The 20,983-nt window shown below is 32.4% G+C and overlaps 1 protein-coding gene across 2 annotated transcripts in view; it reads left to right on the top strand.

Annotated features, from left to right (window-relative positions):
• Positions 1 to 14,747, top strand: part of ADAD1 (adenosine deaminase domain containing 1) — a 43,698-nt gene extending 28,951 nt beyond the window's left edge. For both annotated transcript variants that reach the window (XM_057706414.1, XM_057706412.1), the window contains exons 9-11: positions 2,884 to 3,121; positions 5,629 to 5,761; positions 14,634 to 14,747. In XM_057706414.1, coding sequence (XP_057562397.1) covers positions 2,884 to 3,121; positions 5,629 to 5,761; positions 14,634 to 14,747 — 485 coding nt within the window. The remainder of the gene's footprint in view (positions 1 to 2,883; positions 3,122 to 5,628; positions 5,762 to 14,633) is intronic.
• The last annotated feature ends 6,236 nt before the right edge of the window (positions 14,748 to 20,983 follow it).

The following is a 20,983-nucleotide window of genomic DNA, read 5'->3' as shown; positions in this document are numbered from 1 at the left end:
TAAACTTGACACCCTTGTAAGGCAAGTGCTTTGCCACACTCATCTTGGTCTGGTTTGTACTAGGAGGTCAGTAAATGTTTCATGGGTAAATGCTTTGAGTCAACGTGTTTTATTTTTGAAAGTGCTTTTATTTTTCTTCCTAATACTAATTCTGCCACATGGAACACTTGGAAAATAAATTTTAACTATTATTCTTTACTCTTATTGCGTTTTAGGCTCACCTGGAAAGCTTTTAAAATAATATAGGAACGGCACTGGTATTAATATCCAATCCCTAGTGATTCTAATGTGTGTCCAGAATTGATAAGTGCTGCTTCTCTGATAATCTAATCTTTTATGTTCCTTTTTCATCAGGTGTTTATTGAGCCACCTACTGTATGCTAGGTGCTGTGTACTGTTACATAACTCTCAGGGGCACCGTTCACATAAAATACAGAATGAGCATTAAGAGTACAAAGACAAGACGCTTCTTGCCTTTATGTCTTCTGTCTAGTTATCATTTGTGTTTCACAGGAGCATGATTTGTTTTCTCCAGATGTTCTGTAATATGTGGGTGACAGTATTAAAATGTAATGCCTCAGACTAAATATGATGTTTCAGATATGATATGAGCAGTGCGTAGTTCTATAATAATACTGTATTCTTTGATTTAGACACTGTAGGTATATTAATACAGCTTCAGTTTGTATGGGCACACCTCAAAGATATTGTGGGTTCAGTTCCAGACCACCACAATAAAGTGAATAACACAATAAAGTGAGTCACAAGAATTTTTGGTTTCCCAGTGCATATAAAAGTTATGTTTACAATATTGGGTGTTAAGTGTGCAATAGCATTATGTATAAAAAAAAGCAATGTACATACCTTAATTTAAAAGTACATCATTGCTGAAAAAGGCTAAACATCATCTGACAACACAGGGTTGCTACAAACCTTCAATTTATAAAAACCATAATATCTACAAAGTGCAATAAAACAAAGTGCAGTGCCTGCATTACCTGTTTCAGCAACTGTTTGTGTTGACTTATATTAACTTATGGTAGACTAAGGTCCTGAGAGCTTTTCATGCAGAAAAGGTCTCAGGTTGGGTTTGCTTTGATAAGATTTAACCTTTGACTTTAATCTTTGAGTTTTATGTTATTATTTCAAATCAGGAATCAAATTGAAATTATATAATTTTAGAGATATATTTTTCTGGGAACAAGATTTAGCCTCAAGATATAATCAAAATCATACCTCAGATATAGTTAATAATTAAAGCATATATAACTGGAGAAAGTAAATTTTCTAATAAGATATTAATATACTTGATTTTTACCATTAAATTTTATACTACCACATTAAAACATTTTGGTGAAACAATTTGATGTTTAGAGAATCTTAACGTGGATTTACTTTCCAAACGTTATCTTGCTATTTTAGGCACAACCAATGTCATTATCTTTTTACAGTATGTCTTTGTCTGTTTAGGCTGCTACCAAAAAAAAAAAATATATATATATATATATATATAATAGACTGGGTGGATTAAACAATAAACATTTATTTGTCACAGTTCTGGGGGCTGGGAAGTCCAGGATCAAGGGGCTGACAGATTCAGTGTCTGCTGAGGGCTTGCTTTCTGCTTCATAGATGACTGTCTTCTCAGTATGTCCTCAATATGGTGGGAAGGGTTAGGATCTCTTTTATCTTAAAGGCACCAGTTCCATCAATGAGAGCTCTGACCCGCATAACTTAATCACCTAGCAAAGGCCCCATCTCCAAATACCGTCACACTGGGGATCAGATTTCAGTGTATGAATTTTGTGAGGACACATTTAGTCTATAGCACAGTGTATAATACATAACATTTTCTTTTGTATCCATGTCTTCTGTTCATTATAGACACAATGATGATTACACAGACCTTATTTCTTCTTAACATTTTTTCTGTGTCTAATTTAACTTAACTAGTCTTCATTTGTCAGTATCTCTTGATTTGGAACATTCAAAGGAGTGCTTAGAAAAAGAGTGTCAGAAGCAACTCATGTTCTTTTTACATCATTTTCTAGTTCTGAAATAATCATAATGAGTGTAAGCCCAGTAGCCATCTCAACAGTTCCAATGATGTGAAAACAAAACTTTATTTGTGAAATATGTCTAGTGGTATATAAAGATTCTCTTGTGAGAACTTCAGATCCTCTAAGGAGGAAACAGATCTGCTTTGCAATTATTACTTTTTAAATAGGAATGACTGTTTCCGAACTTCTGTTTTAAGTTTGACACAGCCCATTATTTTATACTAATGACATTGCATCTTTTGAGCTCTCTTCTTCAACAGTAATTTTAACTGAGAACTGAAAGCTTTTGGCATTGGCCACAACTGTAACCAGAAATGGTCATTCTTTAAATTACTTTGTGTTGTGAAACTAAACCATGTGGTACTGGAACAGTTGCAATCTGTGGCTCTCAGATGTGGAAAAATAACATACTTTAACCAACTATTTCTCAGCTACATATATCTGCTACGTTATGTGCTGGTTTCATGCTGTAATTTCAGAAATCAAGACAAAATGAGCCAGTTCTCTCTGGCAGAACCCTGTAAAAGTACTAATTTGTTTATGGTCAAGTCTGGCTTTTTGCTTTTATTCACTGGAATGTCAACTCATTACTTTCTGTAGAAGATTATTTTTTGAATGGAAATTCTAACTTATTACCTTGTCCTGATTCTGGTAAAGAGTACAGAAGTAGCTACTAAGAGAGTAGAAGTAGGAAAGAGAAGTTTGCAAGATATAGAATAAAGAAGTGAACTATTTACAATTAAAAATTTATTTATATTCTTTTTTTTTGGTATAGTCTTTGATATTGAACTTCTGAGTATTTACTTTGTTTTTGCTTTTCTAGGTGATGGGAATTGCAGTGATACCAGAGGCTTAGAAATTGCTATAAAGCAGCGTGTTGATGATGCACTCACTTCAAAACTTCCAATGTTTTACTTGGTTAACAGACCTCATATTAGTTTAGTACCTTCTGCATATCCACTTCAAATAAACTTGGAATATAAATTTCTGAGTCTGAATTGGGCACAAGGGGACATTTCTTTGGAGATTGTGGATGGCCTGAGTGGGAAGATCACTGAAAGGTTAGCACTACTAATTTTTTCAAAAATCACATATTAAGCAAAAGAATACATTTTAATACAATTTTTAAAACTTTTAACTTTTTTGAATACAGTTTTTTGAATTGTGATTAATAATAATCATAGTAATAGTTATCAAGTGTGACTATGTTGCAGGCATTGTACTAATTAAAAAGCTTTTTTTTTTCCTGATGAGAAGATAGGCCTGGCAAAGTTATATAATTTACCGAAGTTACATAGTAAGTGGTGGAGCCAGCGTTCAAAATCAATCTTCAGAACCTTTGTTTATCTAATGATCATTAGCATTATTTAGTGTATTTGTTTTAAAAATTCAGTTTTTCCTTGTGAATCTGAATATCTGGATTTAGGGCTCGGGAATCTGTGTTTTGGCAACTTTCCCAAATATTATTTATGTACACTTGAGTGTGAGAACTATTGTACTGTGTTATATTGTACTGTGCTTTCTTATAAAAACCCTGTAGATTAGAAGATGTTGTTTTTTTACAGATAAAGAAACTGAGATTCAAGCTAGGTTAAATATCTTGCTTAAAGTCACCCAACTATATGGGGGCTTCCTAGGTGGCGCAGTGGTTAAGAGTCCGCCTGCCAATGCAGAGGTCACGGGTTCGATCCCAGCTCCAGGAAGATCCCACATGCCACGGAGCAACTAAGCCCGTGTGCCAAAACAAAAAACAAAAAGTCACCCAACTATTAAGTGACACAGCTAGGATTCTGACCTGGGCATTTTATTTCCAAAGCCTTTGTTCTTATCCATAATACATTATGCCTTTTAGACATTTCTTTGTAATATTCCTGACATTGATTATCAAGTAAAACAAAAATCCTTCTTTTAGTGTGAACATACATTTATAATGGGGTAATGAATAATTTTAAAAGTTTAAGTGCTTCAATGTGCTTTCTTTGTGAAAGACAGATTTAAATTAAGATCACATACAAATGTTTCTTGGTATGAACTCAATCAAGCATACTATTGATTATTTCAACTACAATGAATTATACTATTTATACTTTGAGTCAGCATAAAGGAGTATATTTCTGTTAATAACAGACTACACGCATACAAACAAAACAGATTTTCTATGACAGACATTAAAAAACTGTTTACTGAGGGACTGCCCTGGTGGCGGCCAGTGGTTAAGACTCCACACTTGCAATGCAGGGGGCGTGGGTTCGATCCCTTGTCCCTAAGATCCCACATGCCGTGTGTTGAGGCCAAAAAATAAAAATAAAAAAGCTCTTTACTGAAAATAGTATAACAAAGATGAGATTAATGTAAAATAAGCTGAGAACTCAGAGCTTTTGGCATTGGCCACAACTGTAACCAGAAATGGTCATTCTTTAAATTACTTTGTGTTGTGAAACTAAACCATGTGGTACTGGAACAGTTGCAATCTGTGGCTCTCAGATGTGGAAAAATAACATACTTTAACCAACTATTTCTCAGCTACATATATCTGCTACACTATGTGCTGGTCAACTAAGCTAGATTTGGTCGGGCTCTCCCACGTGTCTGGGGTCAGCTCTAGGTCAACTGTAGGGCATCTTGGCTGATGTTAGAGGGACAGCTGGGCTCTGGTCCATGTGTTCTCTCATATTCTAGTAGCTCAGTCTTAGCAGGCTCACATGGCAGAAGATGGGATCCCAAGAGAAGGCGAACACAAAACCTCTGGAGGCCCAGGCTTGAAACTGGCACACAGTCTTATTTTATTCACCAAAACAAGTCACAAGGCCAGCCCAAATTCAAGGGGAGGAAGAATCACCCATAGTTATGGATGGGAGAGTCTGAAAAGTCACATTGTAAAGAGCATGGAGACAGGGAGGAATAAAGGATTTTGGCAATTTTTGTAATCTATCACAAGAACAACTAATGAGAAGATATAATGAAGGGAAAGTTAAAATAGCAAAAAAGCTTATGATCTGTGGACTCAGTTTTAGTAGAAACGTGGAAAAATATATACCTACATGTGCATACATACACACATATATGTATGGAAGGTGATGAGGTGAGTGTGTATATTTTACTTTTTCAGTCAAAATTTACACACAGTGAAATGCACTGTACAATTTTGTGAGTTTTGATATATATATATATATAGACCTGTGTAACCATTACCCCAGTCAGAATGCAGGACATTTTCTTCATTTCAGAAAATATTTCTATGCCTTCTTCTAGTATTTCCCTGGTAGAACCACTGTTTTCATTTGGATCACCATAGATTAATTTTGCCTCAAACAATATAAATGTTCCAGATGTCCATCTTCTGCTTTAATTTTTAATGCGGTACTCTGATAAACTATAATTTCATAAAAGAAATTAGCTTCAGAAAACAGTTAAATATTCAGAATATTTTATGTAAAAAAATTTCACTATATGCACTGCACAAAATTGAGATAAATGTTTGTAGATTCTGTGTTGATTTTATCCCCACGAATGCCAACATGAATCATTGAATAATGATTAGTGAATGTTTCATTCTTTCCTACTTTAGTTCCCCATTTAAAAGTGGTATGTCAATGGCAAGTCGACTTTGTAAGGCTGCAATGTTAAGTCGATTTAACCTGCTTGCCAAAGAAGCTAAAAAAGAAGGTTTACTTGAAGCTAGTACATATCATGCAGCTAAGGTAAGTCTTGAAAGGAGTGAAGTTGATCACTGAAATAAAAATTTAAAACAATAATAATGTAATTTGATGATGATGATGATGATACATAGCAAAAGTTGGTTAAATAGTTCCTGAAAATAAGATATTGCCATGTAGTGGTAAAATTAATTTATAAATGAATATGCTAGAAATTGGCTGTGTAAATAAGTGTTGCCACTTAAAGTAGCTACCTCACTATGGTGTGTACCTGCTTTGACAATATTGATCAAAACCTACTGTCATACCCAGAAAAATAAAATGGTAGTAAAATTTCTTCTGTATATGATATCAACTATTTTAACTATAGTATTTAAGTATTATAAAATAATACATTAGTATATTCATATAAATTGATTTGCCCATCTCAAAATTGTGAAACACCTTTAATTTGAGTTTATAATTTGGTCTTAAATGATGTAGATAGCCCTTTTCTATCTTTAAAATATATGTTCTTTTTTTAGTATTACAAACAATGCACGTTTGAGTAGAGAATTCAGAATTTTTTTTTAATGTACAGAGGGGAAATATTACTTGTAATCCCACCTACTGCTCAAATATAATATTTCTCGTCTTGTAATGTAAACATGTTATTTCAGGTTCTTGCCATGTATTTATATTTTTTGTGTATGCATATATTTTAAAATATTAAGCTCATACTAGATATGCTTTTTAATCTGCCTTTTTCATTCAACATACTGTGACCTGAGCCATGTTGTAGTGATATATCCATGTTATCAAGTTATTAAATACAAATTATTTCTGATAACCTAATTTCAGTTCAGTAATAATATAGTATTGTATGAAAGTCTCTTAATTTCACCAGTATCTTAATACTCACACTGTATAATTCCAGCCTGTAAAGCAATTAATATTAAGTTTAAGTTTGTAGATACACACCTTTTTAAGTATGAAAGCTTACCTAGACAATTTCTGATTTTGGCAGTGTAAAGAGGTTGCAAATTATCTCTGTAAAAAACAAGTATAAAAGTGGACAAAATTATCAGGAAAAAAAAATACTGTTCACAACTCTGGAAATTGACCAAAGGCAGAAAACACAATGAAAAATGTATATTCTTGTAAAACATTTAGAACTTTGTGCAAGGACAGCAGGAATTTGTGGCATCTTTGCCCAAAGCTGTTCCTGTTCTCTCTCCTTCTTCTCTGCTGGTTTGAATGGCAAGAACTGTAGTTTTATCAGATTGACAATGCCACAAAAAGTAGTAGATTTTCTGCTAGAGGGGATGGACCTGACTTGGGGCAGAGGGTGAAAATTTGTGACTTTTTCAGCTAAATGTGCCAATCTGGTAGGGGGAAGAAAATTGAGAAGATCAGTAACTTTGCTGGCCTAAGGTTGCAGTCCTGGTTGGGGCAAGTGGTATACCAATTATTAACTTAACAGGTAGATCTTGGAAATGAAAGAACCCATGGAATGGGATGAGAGAAATTCTCTGTATATCCTTGGTTGATTGAGAAATTGCACTCATGTGCAAGGGAGACTCAAGAGAACCCAATAAAGAGTGAAAGTATGAAATAGAACTGCCTGCAACATCAAATACACTGTACCACTCACCCCTTCCCAGATGAATTGATAGAAGAAGGTGGAACCTATAAGGATAGGTTTAAGGTGTTTGAGCATTATGTCTGCTGAAATCATTTGCTTATCACTAAGCTTTGCAGATACAGGGTAACCACTAGGAAGCCAGGATAAAACATAAAAAAAAAAAAAAGGAAAGAGACAATACACACCACAGGGAAAACAGATCTCACAATTTCAGCAAACTAAAACAAAACAAAACAAAAAAAAATAGAAAAATAGAACAGAATCTGGATGGAGTTGCTATATTAACTAGAAACTGTTTCAACCAAAAATTACGGGATTTGTAAAAAGACAGGAAAGTAAAACCTTTACTCAGGAAAAATAACATTCAGTAGAAACTGGCTCTGAGTGGATTCCAGTGTTGAATATAGCAAAGGTTTCAAAGCAGCAGTTATAAATATGTTCAAGTAATTAAAGAAAAATACAACAGTACTTCAGTAAATAGGTAATCTCAGTAGAGAAATAGAAACTACCACCACCACCACCAACAAAATAACCCCAGTGAATATTCTAGGATTGAAACAATATATAACAACTGAAATGAATAATTTTCTAGATAGGTTCAACAGTTCATTTGAGATTGCAGAAAAAATATCAGTGGACTTTGAGGGTAGATCAAAAGAAATTATCTTAAAGGACGGAATGAAACAGATTAAAGAAAAATGAACAGAGCTTCAAAGATTTGTGGAACAGTATTAAGTGTACCAAATTATATATATTATGGATCCTAGAAGAAAAGGAGAGAGAAAAGGAATCAGGAAAAATATTTGAAGAAATTACCCAAAATAGTACCCATATTTGATGAAAAACATTCACAGATCCAAGAAGCTCAAGAAACCCAAGAAAGAAAAAAATAAAGATTCACACCTAGATATATCATAGTCAGACTGCTTAAGACCAAGACAAAGAGAAAATCTTGAAAGCAGCAACAGAGAAAATAGTTATCAACCACAGACCAATTTTTTTAAGGCTGATTTCTCATTAACAGTAATAGACGCAAACCCAAAAGAGTCAAAGCAATCTTGAAAAAGAACAAAGTTGGAGGGTTCACACTTCTTGATTTGAAAGCATACTACAAAGCCATGATAATTAAGATAGTATAATACTGGTATTAGTGTAAATATATAGATCAATGGAATATAATTGACAGTCCAGAAATAAAACCTGGCAATTATAAGCAGTTGATTTTTAATAAGAGTGTCAAGATAATTCAGTTGGAAAAAAATAGTCTTTTCAGTAAGTAGTCCTAGGACAACTGAATATCCCCATGGAAAAGAATGAACTTGGACCTCTACCTCATACCATATACAAAAATGAACTCAAAATGGATAAACCTACATAAGAGCTAAAACTATAAAACTCAGAGGAAAGCAGAGGATAAAATATTTATATTCCTAAGTAAGAGAAAAGGTTTCTTATATCTGATAACAAAAACACAATCCAGAAGAGAAAAAAAATATTTTAAACTTCATTAAAGTTAAAACTTTTACATTTCAAAAATTATCATTAAGAAATTTGCAAATCATATTTAATTAGGAACTTGTATCCAGAATACACAAAAAACTTTTGCAACTCAATAATAAAAAGACAGGTGACCAAATTTTTTGAATGAACAAAGGATTCGAACAGGCATTTCTACGAAGTATATTTTAAAATGGCCAATAAGCATATGATGTTCAGCATAATTAGTCATTAGGAAAATGCTAGTGAAGACCACAGTGATATACTACTTTACACACATTAGGATATAGCTATAATAGAGAATGACATTTAACAAATATTGTCAAGAATGTGAAAAAATTGGAACTATCATGCATTGCTGATGGGAATGTAAAATGATACAGCTGCTTTGGAAAACAATTTAAGTGTTCCTCAAAGAGTTAAATATGAATTACCATGTAACCCAGGAATTTCATTCCTAGGTGTATGCATAAAAGAATTGAAAACAGTTATCCACACCAAAACTTAGACGTAAGTGTTTGTAACAGTATTCATACTGCAGAAGCGGTAGAAACAGCTCAAATGTTCATCACTGAGGAATGGATAAACAAAATGTGGCATGTCCATACTATGGACTACGATTCATCCATAAAAGGAACTCTGAAGTACTGATACATTCTACAACATGGAGCAACCTTGAAAATGTTAAGCAAAAGAAGCCAGACACAAAAGACTGCATGTATAATTCCATTTATGTGAAATGTCTGTAACAGGCAAATTCATAAAGACAGAAAGTAGATTAGTGGTTTCCAGGGGCTGTGGAGAGGAGAGAATGAGGAATACCTGCTAATGGGTACAGGATTCTTTTTAGGGGTGATGAAAAAGTTCTGGAATTAGTGATGGTGGTTGTATAATTTTGTGAATATACTAAAAGCCACTGAATTATACACTTCAAAAAAGTGAAGGTTATGATACATGAATTATATCTCAACAAAGCTGTTAGAAAAGAAATAATGGAGACCAGAATGCAGTGAAATAGCATGTTCAGAAAAAAACTTGGTAACCAAGAATTCTATAGCCAGCAAAGTAATACTTTAAAAGAAAAAGAAAAACATTGCCAGGTAGATAAAAATTAAGAGAATTTGTTGTTAGCAGAACTTCTCTAAAAGGAATTCCAAAGGAAGTCCTTGAGGCTTGGAAGAAATTATACCAGATGATAAGTCTATAGGAAAGAATAAAGAATACTGAAAACAGTAATTATGTGGGTAGATATAAAAGATGTGTGTACTTTTATTTTCTTTAAAAAACCAAAGTTGTTTAAAATGATTTCAGCACTATTATTGAATTTTATTATGTACGTAAGTGAAATATAGATGGCAGTAATAAAGGACAGAGAAAGCAATGGATCAATATTAGAACAAAGTTGCTATATATTACCAGGATTTAGTCAGTATGAATCTGAAGTAGACTATGGTAAGAGAAAGAGGAATATTATAATTCCTAAAGTAACCACGAAGAAAATAACTGGGAAACTATAGCTAAAAAATCAACAGAGGAATTAAAATGGTGTACTAAAAATGCATTTCTAAAAAGACTAGAAGGTAGTAAAGAAGAAACAGAGAAATAAAGGACACAGGACTTAGAAAACAGTGAAATGGCAGACATAAATCTACTACATCAATAATTACATTAAATTTGAATATTATAAATGCTCCAGAAAAAAGACAGAAATTTGTCAGATTGGGCTAGAGAGCAAGACCCAACTGTATACTGTCTGCAGGAGACACATTAAGTTCAAAGACACAAATAGATTGAAACTAAAAGGATGAAAAAAAAATACCATGCACACAATAGCAATAAGAGAGCTGGAGTGTTTATATTAATGTCAAACAAGTACACATCAAGATGAGAAATATTGCTAGAGACAAAGGGTAACATGTTATAGTGGTAAAGGTTAATGCATTAGAAACATACAACAATTATATAAATATATGGGTGTAACAACAGAACCTCAAAATACATAAGCAAAAAAATGCCGACATTTAATGGTAAAATGGACAATTCTACAGTTATAGTTGGAGGTTTTAATATTCCTCTCTCAGTAATTGATAGTACAACTAGATAGAAAACCAGTAAGAATATAGAAGCTTTGAATAACACTACAAACCAACCAAACTAAATACTATGCACAACAGCAGAATATACATTCTTTTCAGATACACATGGAGCATTCTCCACTATAGACCATATAGGTCATAAAGCAAGTCTCAATAAGTTTAAAAGGATTAAAATCACACAAAGTATGTTCTAACTACTATGGAATTAAATTAGAAATCAACAACAGAATGAAATCTGGAAATAGTCATAATTATACATTTGGAAATTAACCCACAGGTCAAAGAAGGAATTACAAGGGAAATCAAGAAATATCTCAAACTGAATGAAAATGAACATTACAACACATTAAAATTTAGAGAATGAGATTAAAGAAGTGCTTAAAAATACACAGCTTTAAAGAAAGGAAGAGAACCATAAAATCAAACTTATACCTAAAGAAGTTAGAAGAGCAAATTTTAAAAAAATGAGAGAAGAAATAATATAGAATAGGTTGGAAATTAATGAGATAAAAGACAGGGAAATCAATAGAAAAATCAATGAAATCAAAAGTTGATTCATTGAAAAAAACTTAACAAAAGTTCATAATCCTTTAGCTAGACTGAGAAATAAGAGACAATGCCAAGTGATCAAAATCTTGAATGAAAGAAGGGTCATCACTGAAGACTCCAAAGAGCTAAAATAATTATAAGGAAATACTATAAACAACCTTTTGCCAACAAATTAGATAAGTTAGATGAAATGGACACATTCCTAGAAAGACAAATTGCAAAACTTGACTAAACGGAACATCTGAATTGAACTAAAGTAAAAAAATTTTGAATTATTAAAATGCTTAAAAGCACAAGTGCAGTCACGGCTTCACTGGTGAATTGTACCAAACATAAAAGCAAAAATTAACATAAATCCTACAAAAACTGTTCAATAAAATAGAGAATGCTTCCTGACTCATTTTATGAGGCCAGTATAATAAACCTGATACCAAAGGAGGGCAGAAACATAGCAAGAAGTGAAAACTACAAATCAGTATCTCTTAGGAGCATAAATGCAAAAATTCTTCACAAGATATTGACAAACCAAATCCAGCAGCATATAAAAAGGATTCTACACCATGACCAAGGAGGTTTATTCCAGGATGCAAGGGTGATTTAACATCAAAAAATCTTTTGATGTATTATGTGAATATATTCAAGTTCAAAACCCACATACTTATCTCAATAGATGTACATAATACATTTGACAAAATCCAACACCTGTTCACAATGAAAACACTGAACAAATAAGAAATAGAACTGAACTCTCTCAACCAGATAAAGGGCATCAATGAACTACAGTTTACATGGCAGTGCTGAAAGGCTGAATACTCTTTCCTCTTCCCCCCAAGATTGCTCTCACCACTTCTAGTCAACATGATATGTAAGTCCTAGACAGTGCAAGAAGGCAAGAAAAAGAAATAAAAGGCATCCAGACTAGAAAGGAAGTAGGAAAACTGACCTTATATCTAAATGATCTTGTATGTAAAATATTCTATGGAACCTACCAAAAATAACTATCACATGTGAATTTAGCATACAGTATAAGAACAACATAGAAAAATAAATTGTATATCTATATACTAGGAATTAAACTTGAGAAAACAATTTCATCCATAAAAGCCAAAAAATAAACTTAGGAATAAATTTGACAAAAGAAGTGTAAGGCCTGTACACCAAAAATGATGAGACATTGCTGAGAGAAATTTAAGAAGACCTAAGTAAATGGAGAGTTGTACCATTTCATAGATTGGAAAATTCAGTACTTTTAGAATGTCATTTTTCTCCTAAATAATCTATGGATTCAGTGCAAGCTCTATCAAAATCCCAGTAAGCTTTTGTATAGAAATTGACAAGCTGATTCTGAAATTGATATGTAAAATCCAAAGGATATAGAAGAACCAAAACAATTTTTAAAAAGAACAAAATTGGTGGAGTTACCCTACCTAGTTTCAATAACTTATCATAAAGCCAGGAATCAAGAACAATGTATTGATATAATGATAGACGTAAAGATCAATGGAACAGAATAAGAGACCAGAAATAAACCCACACACTAACGATCAATTGATTTTGTACAAACATACCAATGTAATTTAATGGGAGAAAGAACAATCTTTTCAACAAATGGTGCTGGAACAGTTGGGTATGTGTGGGCAAACCAAAAAATTAATATAGACTTATGTCAGTCATACAGAAACCTCAAAATGAATCATAGAACTATAAGAGCTAAAAAGTATAAAACTTCTAAAGAAAATGTGAGGAAACACTTGTCTTCCTAGGTTAGGCAAATTTTTCTTGGATATGACACCAGAAGCATAATCCATAAAAGAAAAAACTGATAGATTCCAGAATTTAAACCTTGCATTTCAAAAGTCATCATTAAGAATATGAAAATACAAGCCACAGAATGGAAGAAAATACTTGCAAATCATATATTTGACAAAGGTCTTGGATCTAGAATAAAGAATTCTTATAACTCATTATTAAGTGGGCAAACAACTCAGTTTTTCAAAGTGGCAAACAATATATACAAATGGATAATGCACATATAAAAGATACTCAGCCTGATTACTCATTAGGGAGATGCAAAATCAAACCACAGTGAAATACCACTGCACACCTACTAAAATCCAAAAGAGTGACTATACCAGGTGTTTTTGCAGAGAAACTAGAAACCTCTTGCACTGCTGACAGGGATGTAAATGGTTTAAAACACTTTGGAAAATAATTTGGCAGTTTGTTATGGAGATAAACATATATTTAACCATGTGATCTAGCACTTCCACTGATATCTATCCAGGAGAAACAAAAAGTTATATCCACATAAGACGCTATATAAATGTTTACAGCATCATTATTTATAGTAGCCAAACCTAGAAACAGTTCAGAAGTTCATCAGCTGGTGAATGCATAAACAATGTGATATATCCATATGATGCAATACTAATCAGCAATGAAGAGGAACAAACTGATGCATCAGACAACACGAATGAATCTGAAAATGGTATGCTAACTGAAGAAAAACTGACACAAAAGAGTACAGGCTGTGTTAGTCACTTTTAATGAAATTTCTAGAAAAAGCAAAACTCTAGACACGAAGATTTGTGATTGCCTAGGACTGAGGCTAGAAATACAGATTGGCTGTATATGAGCACAGTGGAAATTTTTGCAGGTGATGGAATTGTTTTACAACTGGATTGTGATGGTTACACAACTATATAAATTTAGTAAAAATAAAAAAATCAAACTGAATACTTACTGGTGGGTGAATTTATGGTATACAGATTTACCTAAATATAGCTGTTTTAAGTTCATCAGTATGTTCATTTATAAAAAAAAAAGGAAATAAGCCAAAATATTAATGATGGTTTTCTATAGTATGGGGATTACAGGTGACTTTTATTTACTTGTATACTTTCTCTATTTTTCACATTTTCTGTAATGAATATGATTATTTTAATTAAAAATTGAAGAAGAAAAATTATCTTTTAGGAGCATTGGGAAGAAAATTTTTTGTTTCAAAAATAATAGTGAGGAAAGCGGGAAATCAAAAATATTTTTCTTAATTTTTAAAATGTCACACTAAAGAAAGAAAATTAGGGCTACTTACTTTTCATAAGCCAAATTCTGCCTATATTCTATAATTCACTATTTTTTCTTTCTGTAGCATATGTCTGGATCCTATCAAGAAGCTAAAACTTTGTTGAAATCCTACTTACAGCAACATGGCTATGGCTCCTGGATTGTGAAATCTCCCTGTATAGAGCAATTTAGTATGTGAATTAAGCAATCCATTGTCATATTAAAAATCTTTTTTTTTTTCGTGTGTTTTGACTACTAAAAAAGTTTTTTTTAAATATTGGTGGTTTTCAGCTTTTAAAATCAGAGTCATGCAACAGCAGTGTTAAGAGATTGCTGAAAATTTGTAAATATTCATGTCAATTTACATTGAAACATTAGGGTTTTAAATGTTTTTTTATTTTTTGAAAAAATAATCACCTTCATTATGTAGCTATTTTGTATTTATTTTTATAGACATTGTAAAGTCATTACCTTTGGTAATTTAAAAGATAATTTATTTTCTTTGAAGTTATTTGTTCAGCAGAGATATCCAGCATTGTGACCTGGTATCTCACTCAAGTTTTTTTTTTAAATTAAAAATTGGAATCCAATAATACAAATAACAATTCTTACTCATTTGTTGATTAAACCAACAGACATTTGAATGTCTAATATTTGTCAGTAACCATAGTAAGGAACAGTAACTAAAACATCATTTCTCATGTCAGAGAAGCTCATGAATGCAAACTGAACATATGAATACAGAAAAATGTTAACCATGTTAGGGAATAATTTGATAAATTAGTTATTCTTAGTAATAGAGAATTATTGTAAATGCTTTAAGATTGCCCATTTTCAAGTATTCTGTAAGATCCACTCAAATACTATTCTTTGTAATTTAGATCAGTAGGGATTTCTAATAGATCAATAAAAGATTAATTAGCTTTATATTTGTATTTGTTTATATAGTTAGATGAAAGAGAAAGTATAGTTACTCTTGGGTTACGATACATATCTAACCCAAGATATGAAATTGCCATTTTTAGTGAGGGAGGGAGGTCATAAATGGTCAAATATGGGCAGTTTCAGGTGGGTCAACATAAATATACTATTATTAAGAAGTTACATTTCCATCAGTGAGGTGATATCTAGTGCTTATTTCTCTAAATTGGTATTTCCTTGTTAAATCTTTTTAGTCTCTAATTTGGGTTGTTTCCTTCTACAGCTAATTTCCAGCCTTTATTTCTATTACTTTACCTCTCTTTGATAGTAGATTGCCTTTAAAAATACAGCATCTTTCATCTTTTCTTGGCTCTTCACATTTATGGATATTTTGCTTTTGACTGACACAAAATAAGGAAAAGCACCAGCTGGTTAATATTTGCCTCTGAAAGTTTTGCCTAACTAGTGAAAGATCATATGTTAGACAATTTATTTCCTCAAGAAATTTTTAGTTTTAAGGGTAAGATAAAACAAATATACTCAGAATCTAGTAAGTGCCACTTATCTGTTCAACAAGTGGTCACTGAGTGTCTCTGTGTATGTATTATGTCTGCTTAACTTGTATATGGTGTTTTGATTTAGAGAAAGATTATATCTAGAGAGGGAAAAGCTATATAAAGGGTAAAGGAGATGGCATTTAGTAGAAGGCAGTCATTTAGCAGAAGGGGCAGGATATAGATGTGAAACCCAACATGGGCTATTATGACTCTTGACAGTTGTAAATTATTTAATCTCTTTTAGCTTAGTTTTTTATCTTTACAAAGATGAAATTGGTACTTGTGATTGTTATTGTTTGTTTAGGGATGGAAGCTTGATAGAAAGGACTTCAGGCTGCCCTTCATCAAAAGTGGGAATGCTTATTATCTCTTCTGTATATTATGTACTGGGTTTGTACAAAATATTTTGCTTAATGAAAAGCAAACTTTTTAATATAAATCATATGTAATATTTAATTTATAAGCATACCAAACATAATATTTAATTTGTAAGCATGATAAATACATTATTTGTGGCAGATATTTTTCAACGATTTTTATAAGAAAGTTTGATAATTATGAAATACTTTTATGATAGAAGGATCAGGGCTAAGCTATTTTTCAATACAGAAAAAAACATTTTCTGCAAAGTTCCATTTATTTTTAAAGTTCTGTTGGGAAAAGCAAACTTCTAAATTTAGACTTCTAAACCTCTACTTCTAAAGTTGTTCAAAATCCATGAAATTAGTTGCGTCTAAGGTTAAGTCCTCTTTTAGCTCTAAGGTTCTGTTATCTGAGGCAAACATTGAAGGATGGGTAAAATTTAGAAGGCTGAAATGAGAGAGAGAATGTATTCCACTTGGAAATGATAAAGCAAAGAGTAGAGGGGAAATGTTACTGTGTTTGAGGCTAGAGTAGAGTATAGAACACAGGATAGGATTGTGAAATGAGTCTAGCAGATGTTCTCAGTTTGGTAGGCAGAAGGGAGTCCTTGAAAGATTTTGTGTAGGAAAGTGACCTACATTAAAACAGCATTTCACAGCATTTTCTCTGTTTACTTATTGTGGAAATTTTCAAACGTACAAGAGTAGAGAGAGTAGAACCCATCACACCTATATTATTAAATCATGGCATGATTATTAAAACAATCTCATTTCATATATACGTACCCAAGGTAGATTATGTTATAGCAAATATCAGACATGTTACTTCATCTGGAAATACTTTGATATGTATCTGTAAAATATGAGGACTCTAATACACACACATACACGTGTGTGTGTATAACCACAATTCAGCTAGTATACCTTAAAAATTAATAGCAATTCTCTCATCTCATAAATGTATATATATTTGGAATCAAAATGAAAATTACATCCATGTATTGGAATTTGAATTTTTGTTAAATATCTGATAATCTATAGATTTCCTTTCATTTTTTTTCTTTTAACTTAGTTCTTGAAAAAACTGGGTTCTCTGTTTGCAGAGTTTCCCACAATCTCATTTTGCTGCTTACATCTTCATGATGTCATTTAACATGTTTATCTGTCCTCTGTATTTCCAGAAAACAGTAGTTAAATCTAGAGGTTTTTAAATTCAGGTTCAATTTTTTAGCAAAAATTTTTCACAGGTAGTATTGTGTGCTTTCATTAGAAAGCTTTCTGGGTTGTCTTTCTTTTTGTGATATAGCAGTCACTGATGATTATTGCCTGATTCCATTGTTTCTTTAGGGGTTACAGGTGATACTCAAATTCTCTCATTACCTGGAATGCTTCTATTAAAAGAAATGTCCACTTGTAAGTTATTTGATTACCAGGGATATATAGTTGGTACAGAAGAGGCTGGATTATTTCTCTTTCTTTATGTTTCTGAAATAATTAATTGGTTCTTTGTCATGCTTTAAAGTTGACCAATGAGGATTTTTTTAATATCATGAATTTAAACATATTTGTATTTCAGTAATTACGATTCATATTCAGATTGTTTTCTTCCACCAATAGGAGCTTTTTCTAAACATATCTTAGTATTTTTCTCCAAGTTGTTTCTGATGCTAAGTAATATTTTGTATATTTTATTTTCTAATTTGTTTCTGATATATAGGCACACAACTTATTTTTTTTTTTACATTGGTTTTATATCCAGTGACCTTGCTAAATTAATTCTGATAGTTTATCTGTAGAGCTTTTTGGATTTTCTTCATAAACAGTCATATCATATGTGAAAAATAAAATGCTTATTTGTTTGGTCCCAATGTTTATCTTCTAATTTCACTTTTTCCCCCCCACTAGCTATAACTGTCCAGTTCAGTGTGAATAGAAGTAGTGAATGGTGACCTTATCTCATGTGGGAACCTTGTCATGTTGGTACCTGTGTCTTTTGAACATGATCCCAACAGTCTTTTTTAGCTTCCTTTCTTTCTCTTTTGACAGAATGTTCTTGCCTCATCTTGTCACCTCAGACTTTGAATTGGCCATTTCTTTTAAGAGGCCTAGTTTCTTTTCATGGAAAGTCATGTTTAGAAACCATAATCTGGATGTTAAGGGTACCTATTACTGGGTTGGTTATTTTTTCTTAGGTCTTTTCAGAGAAAAGAGCTTGAAAATATGTGTATTAATTTAAAATAAAATAGTGTATTTAGTTCGTATTGATACTTCCATTTCAAATTCAGGTCCACAGGGTTTTCATTTAAACTCTTACATCTTATATTTGTAGCTTCTTTCTCTTATACCAAACTCCTGATTCCTATTTATACCAATATAATTTCTTATTTACTTTTTTTAAAAGTGTGCTATTTTTTGAATCGAAGTATACTTAATGTCCAGTGTTATATGTTACATATGTAAAATATAGTGATTCACAGTTTTTAAAGGTTATACTCCATTTATAGTTATTATAATTATTGGCTTCATTCCCTGGGTTGTACACTATATTCTTGAAGCTTCTTTTATTCATAATAGTTTGTATCTCTTAATGCCCTACCCCTGTATTGCTCTTCCCTGCTTTGCTCTCCCCACTGGTAACTACTAGTTTGTTCTCTATATCTGTAAGTCTCCTTCTTTCTGTTATATTCAGTAGTTTTATTTTTTAGACTCTGCATAAAAGTGATATCATTCAGTACTTGTCTTTCCTTTCTCTGACTTATTTCACTTAGCATAAAACCCTCTTAGTCCATCCACATTGTTGCAAATGGCGAATTTCGTTCTTTTTTATTGCTGAGTAGTAGTCCATTGTGTGTGTGTGTGTATGTCATATCTCCTTTTCCATTCATCTGTTAATGGATATTTAGGTTGGTTCTATATCTTGGCAATTGTAAATAATACTGCTATGAACACCGGGATGCATGCCTCCATACTGTTTTCCTCAGTGGCTGCACCAACTTACATTCCTACCAACAGTGTGAGAGTTCTCTTTTTCTCCACATCCTCACCACCATTTGTTATTTGTGTTCTTTTTGATGATAGCCATGTTGACAGGTGTGAGGTGATAACACATTGTGGTTTTGATTTGCATGTCCCTGATAATTAGCAGTGTTGGGCATCTTTTCCCACTGGCCATCTGCGTGTCTTCTTTGGAGAAATATCTGTTCAGGTCTTCTGCCCATTTTTCAGTCAGGTTGTTTGTTTTGTTATTGAGTTGTATGAGCTATTTATATATTTTGGGTATTAACCTCTTATCAGTCATATCATTTGCAAATATTTTCTCCCATTATGTAGGTTGTCTTTTCATTTCTTAGATGATTTCCTTTGCTGTGCAAAAGCTTTTAAGTTTAATTAGGTCCATTTGTTTATTTTTGCTTTTATTTCCTTTACTTAGGAGATATATCTGAAAAAATATTACTCTGATATATGTCATAGAGTGTTCTGCATATGTTTTCCTCTAGGAATTTTATGGTTTCTGGTCTTACATTTAAGTCTTTAATCCATTTTGAGTTTATTTTTGTATATTCTCTAACCACTGTTAGAGAATGTTGTAATACCATAACTGTCCAGTTTTTCCAGCACCACTTTTTTTTTTCTTAAATGAGTTTTGAAATAAACTTTTAATTTTTAAAAATACCCTTATTGAAGAGACTATCTTTTCTCCATTATATATTCTTGCCTCCTTTGTTGTAGATCAATTGACTGTAAATGTGTGGGTTTATTTCTGGGCTCAATGTCCTATTCCATTCATTTATATGTCTGTTTTTGTGCCAGTACCATACTGTTTTGATGACTATAGTTTTGTAGTGTAGCCTGAAGTCAAGGAGTGTGATTCCTCCAGCTCCATTCTTCTTTCTCAAGACTGTTTTGGCTATTTGGGGTCTTTTGTGTTTCCATACACATTTTAAAGTTATTTCTTCTAGTTCTGTGAAAAATGCCCTTGATATTTTGATAGGAATTACATGAATCAGTAGAATGCTTTAGGTAGTATATTCATTTTTTAAAAAATATTTATTTTATTAGTTATTTGGTTGCACTTGGTCTTAGTTATGGCAGGCAGCCTCCTTAGTTGTGGCTTGCCATCTCCTTAATTGTGACACATGGGCTCCTTAGTTATGGCACGTGAACTCTTAGTTGCAGCATGCATGTGGGATCAGTTCCCTGACCAGGAATCGAATCCAGGCCCCCTGCATTGGGAGCATGGAGACTTAACCACTGTACCACCAGAGAAGTCCCAGTATATTCATTTTAACAATACTAACTCTTCTGATCCAAGAACACAGTATATCTTTTCCTCTGTTTGTGTCATTTTCTATTTCTTTCATCAATGTCTTATAGCTTACTGAGTACCTGTCTTTTTCCTCTTTAGGTAGGTTTATTCCTCAGTATTTTATTCTTTTTGATGCAATAATAAATGGGATTGTTTCCTTAATTTCTCTTCTGATAGTTTCTTGTTAATGTATAGAAATGCAGGCAATTTCTGTATATTAATTTTGTATCTAGCAACTTGACCGAATTCATTGATGAGCTCTAGTAGTTTTTTAATGGTGTCTTTGGGA

Source organism: Hippopotamus amphibius, chromosome 13, assembly GCF_030028045.1.
Source record: "Hippopotamus amphibius kiboko isolate mHipAmp2 chromosome 13, mHipAmp2.hap2, whole genome shotgun sequence".
NCBI lineage: Eukaryota > Metazoa > Chordata > Mammalia > Artiodactyla > Hippopotamidae > Hippopotamus > Hippopotamus amphibius.
This window is presented reverse-complemented; position numbering and strand designations above follow the sequence as displayed.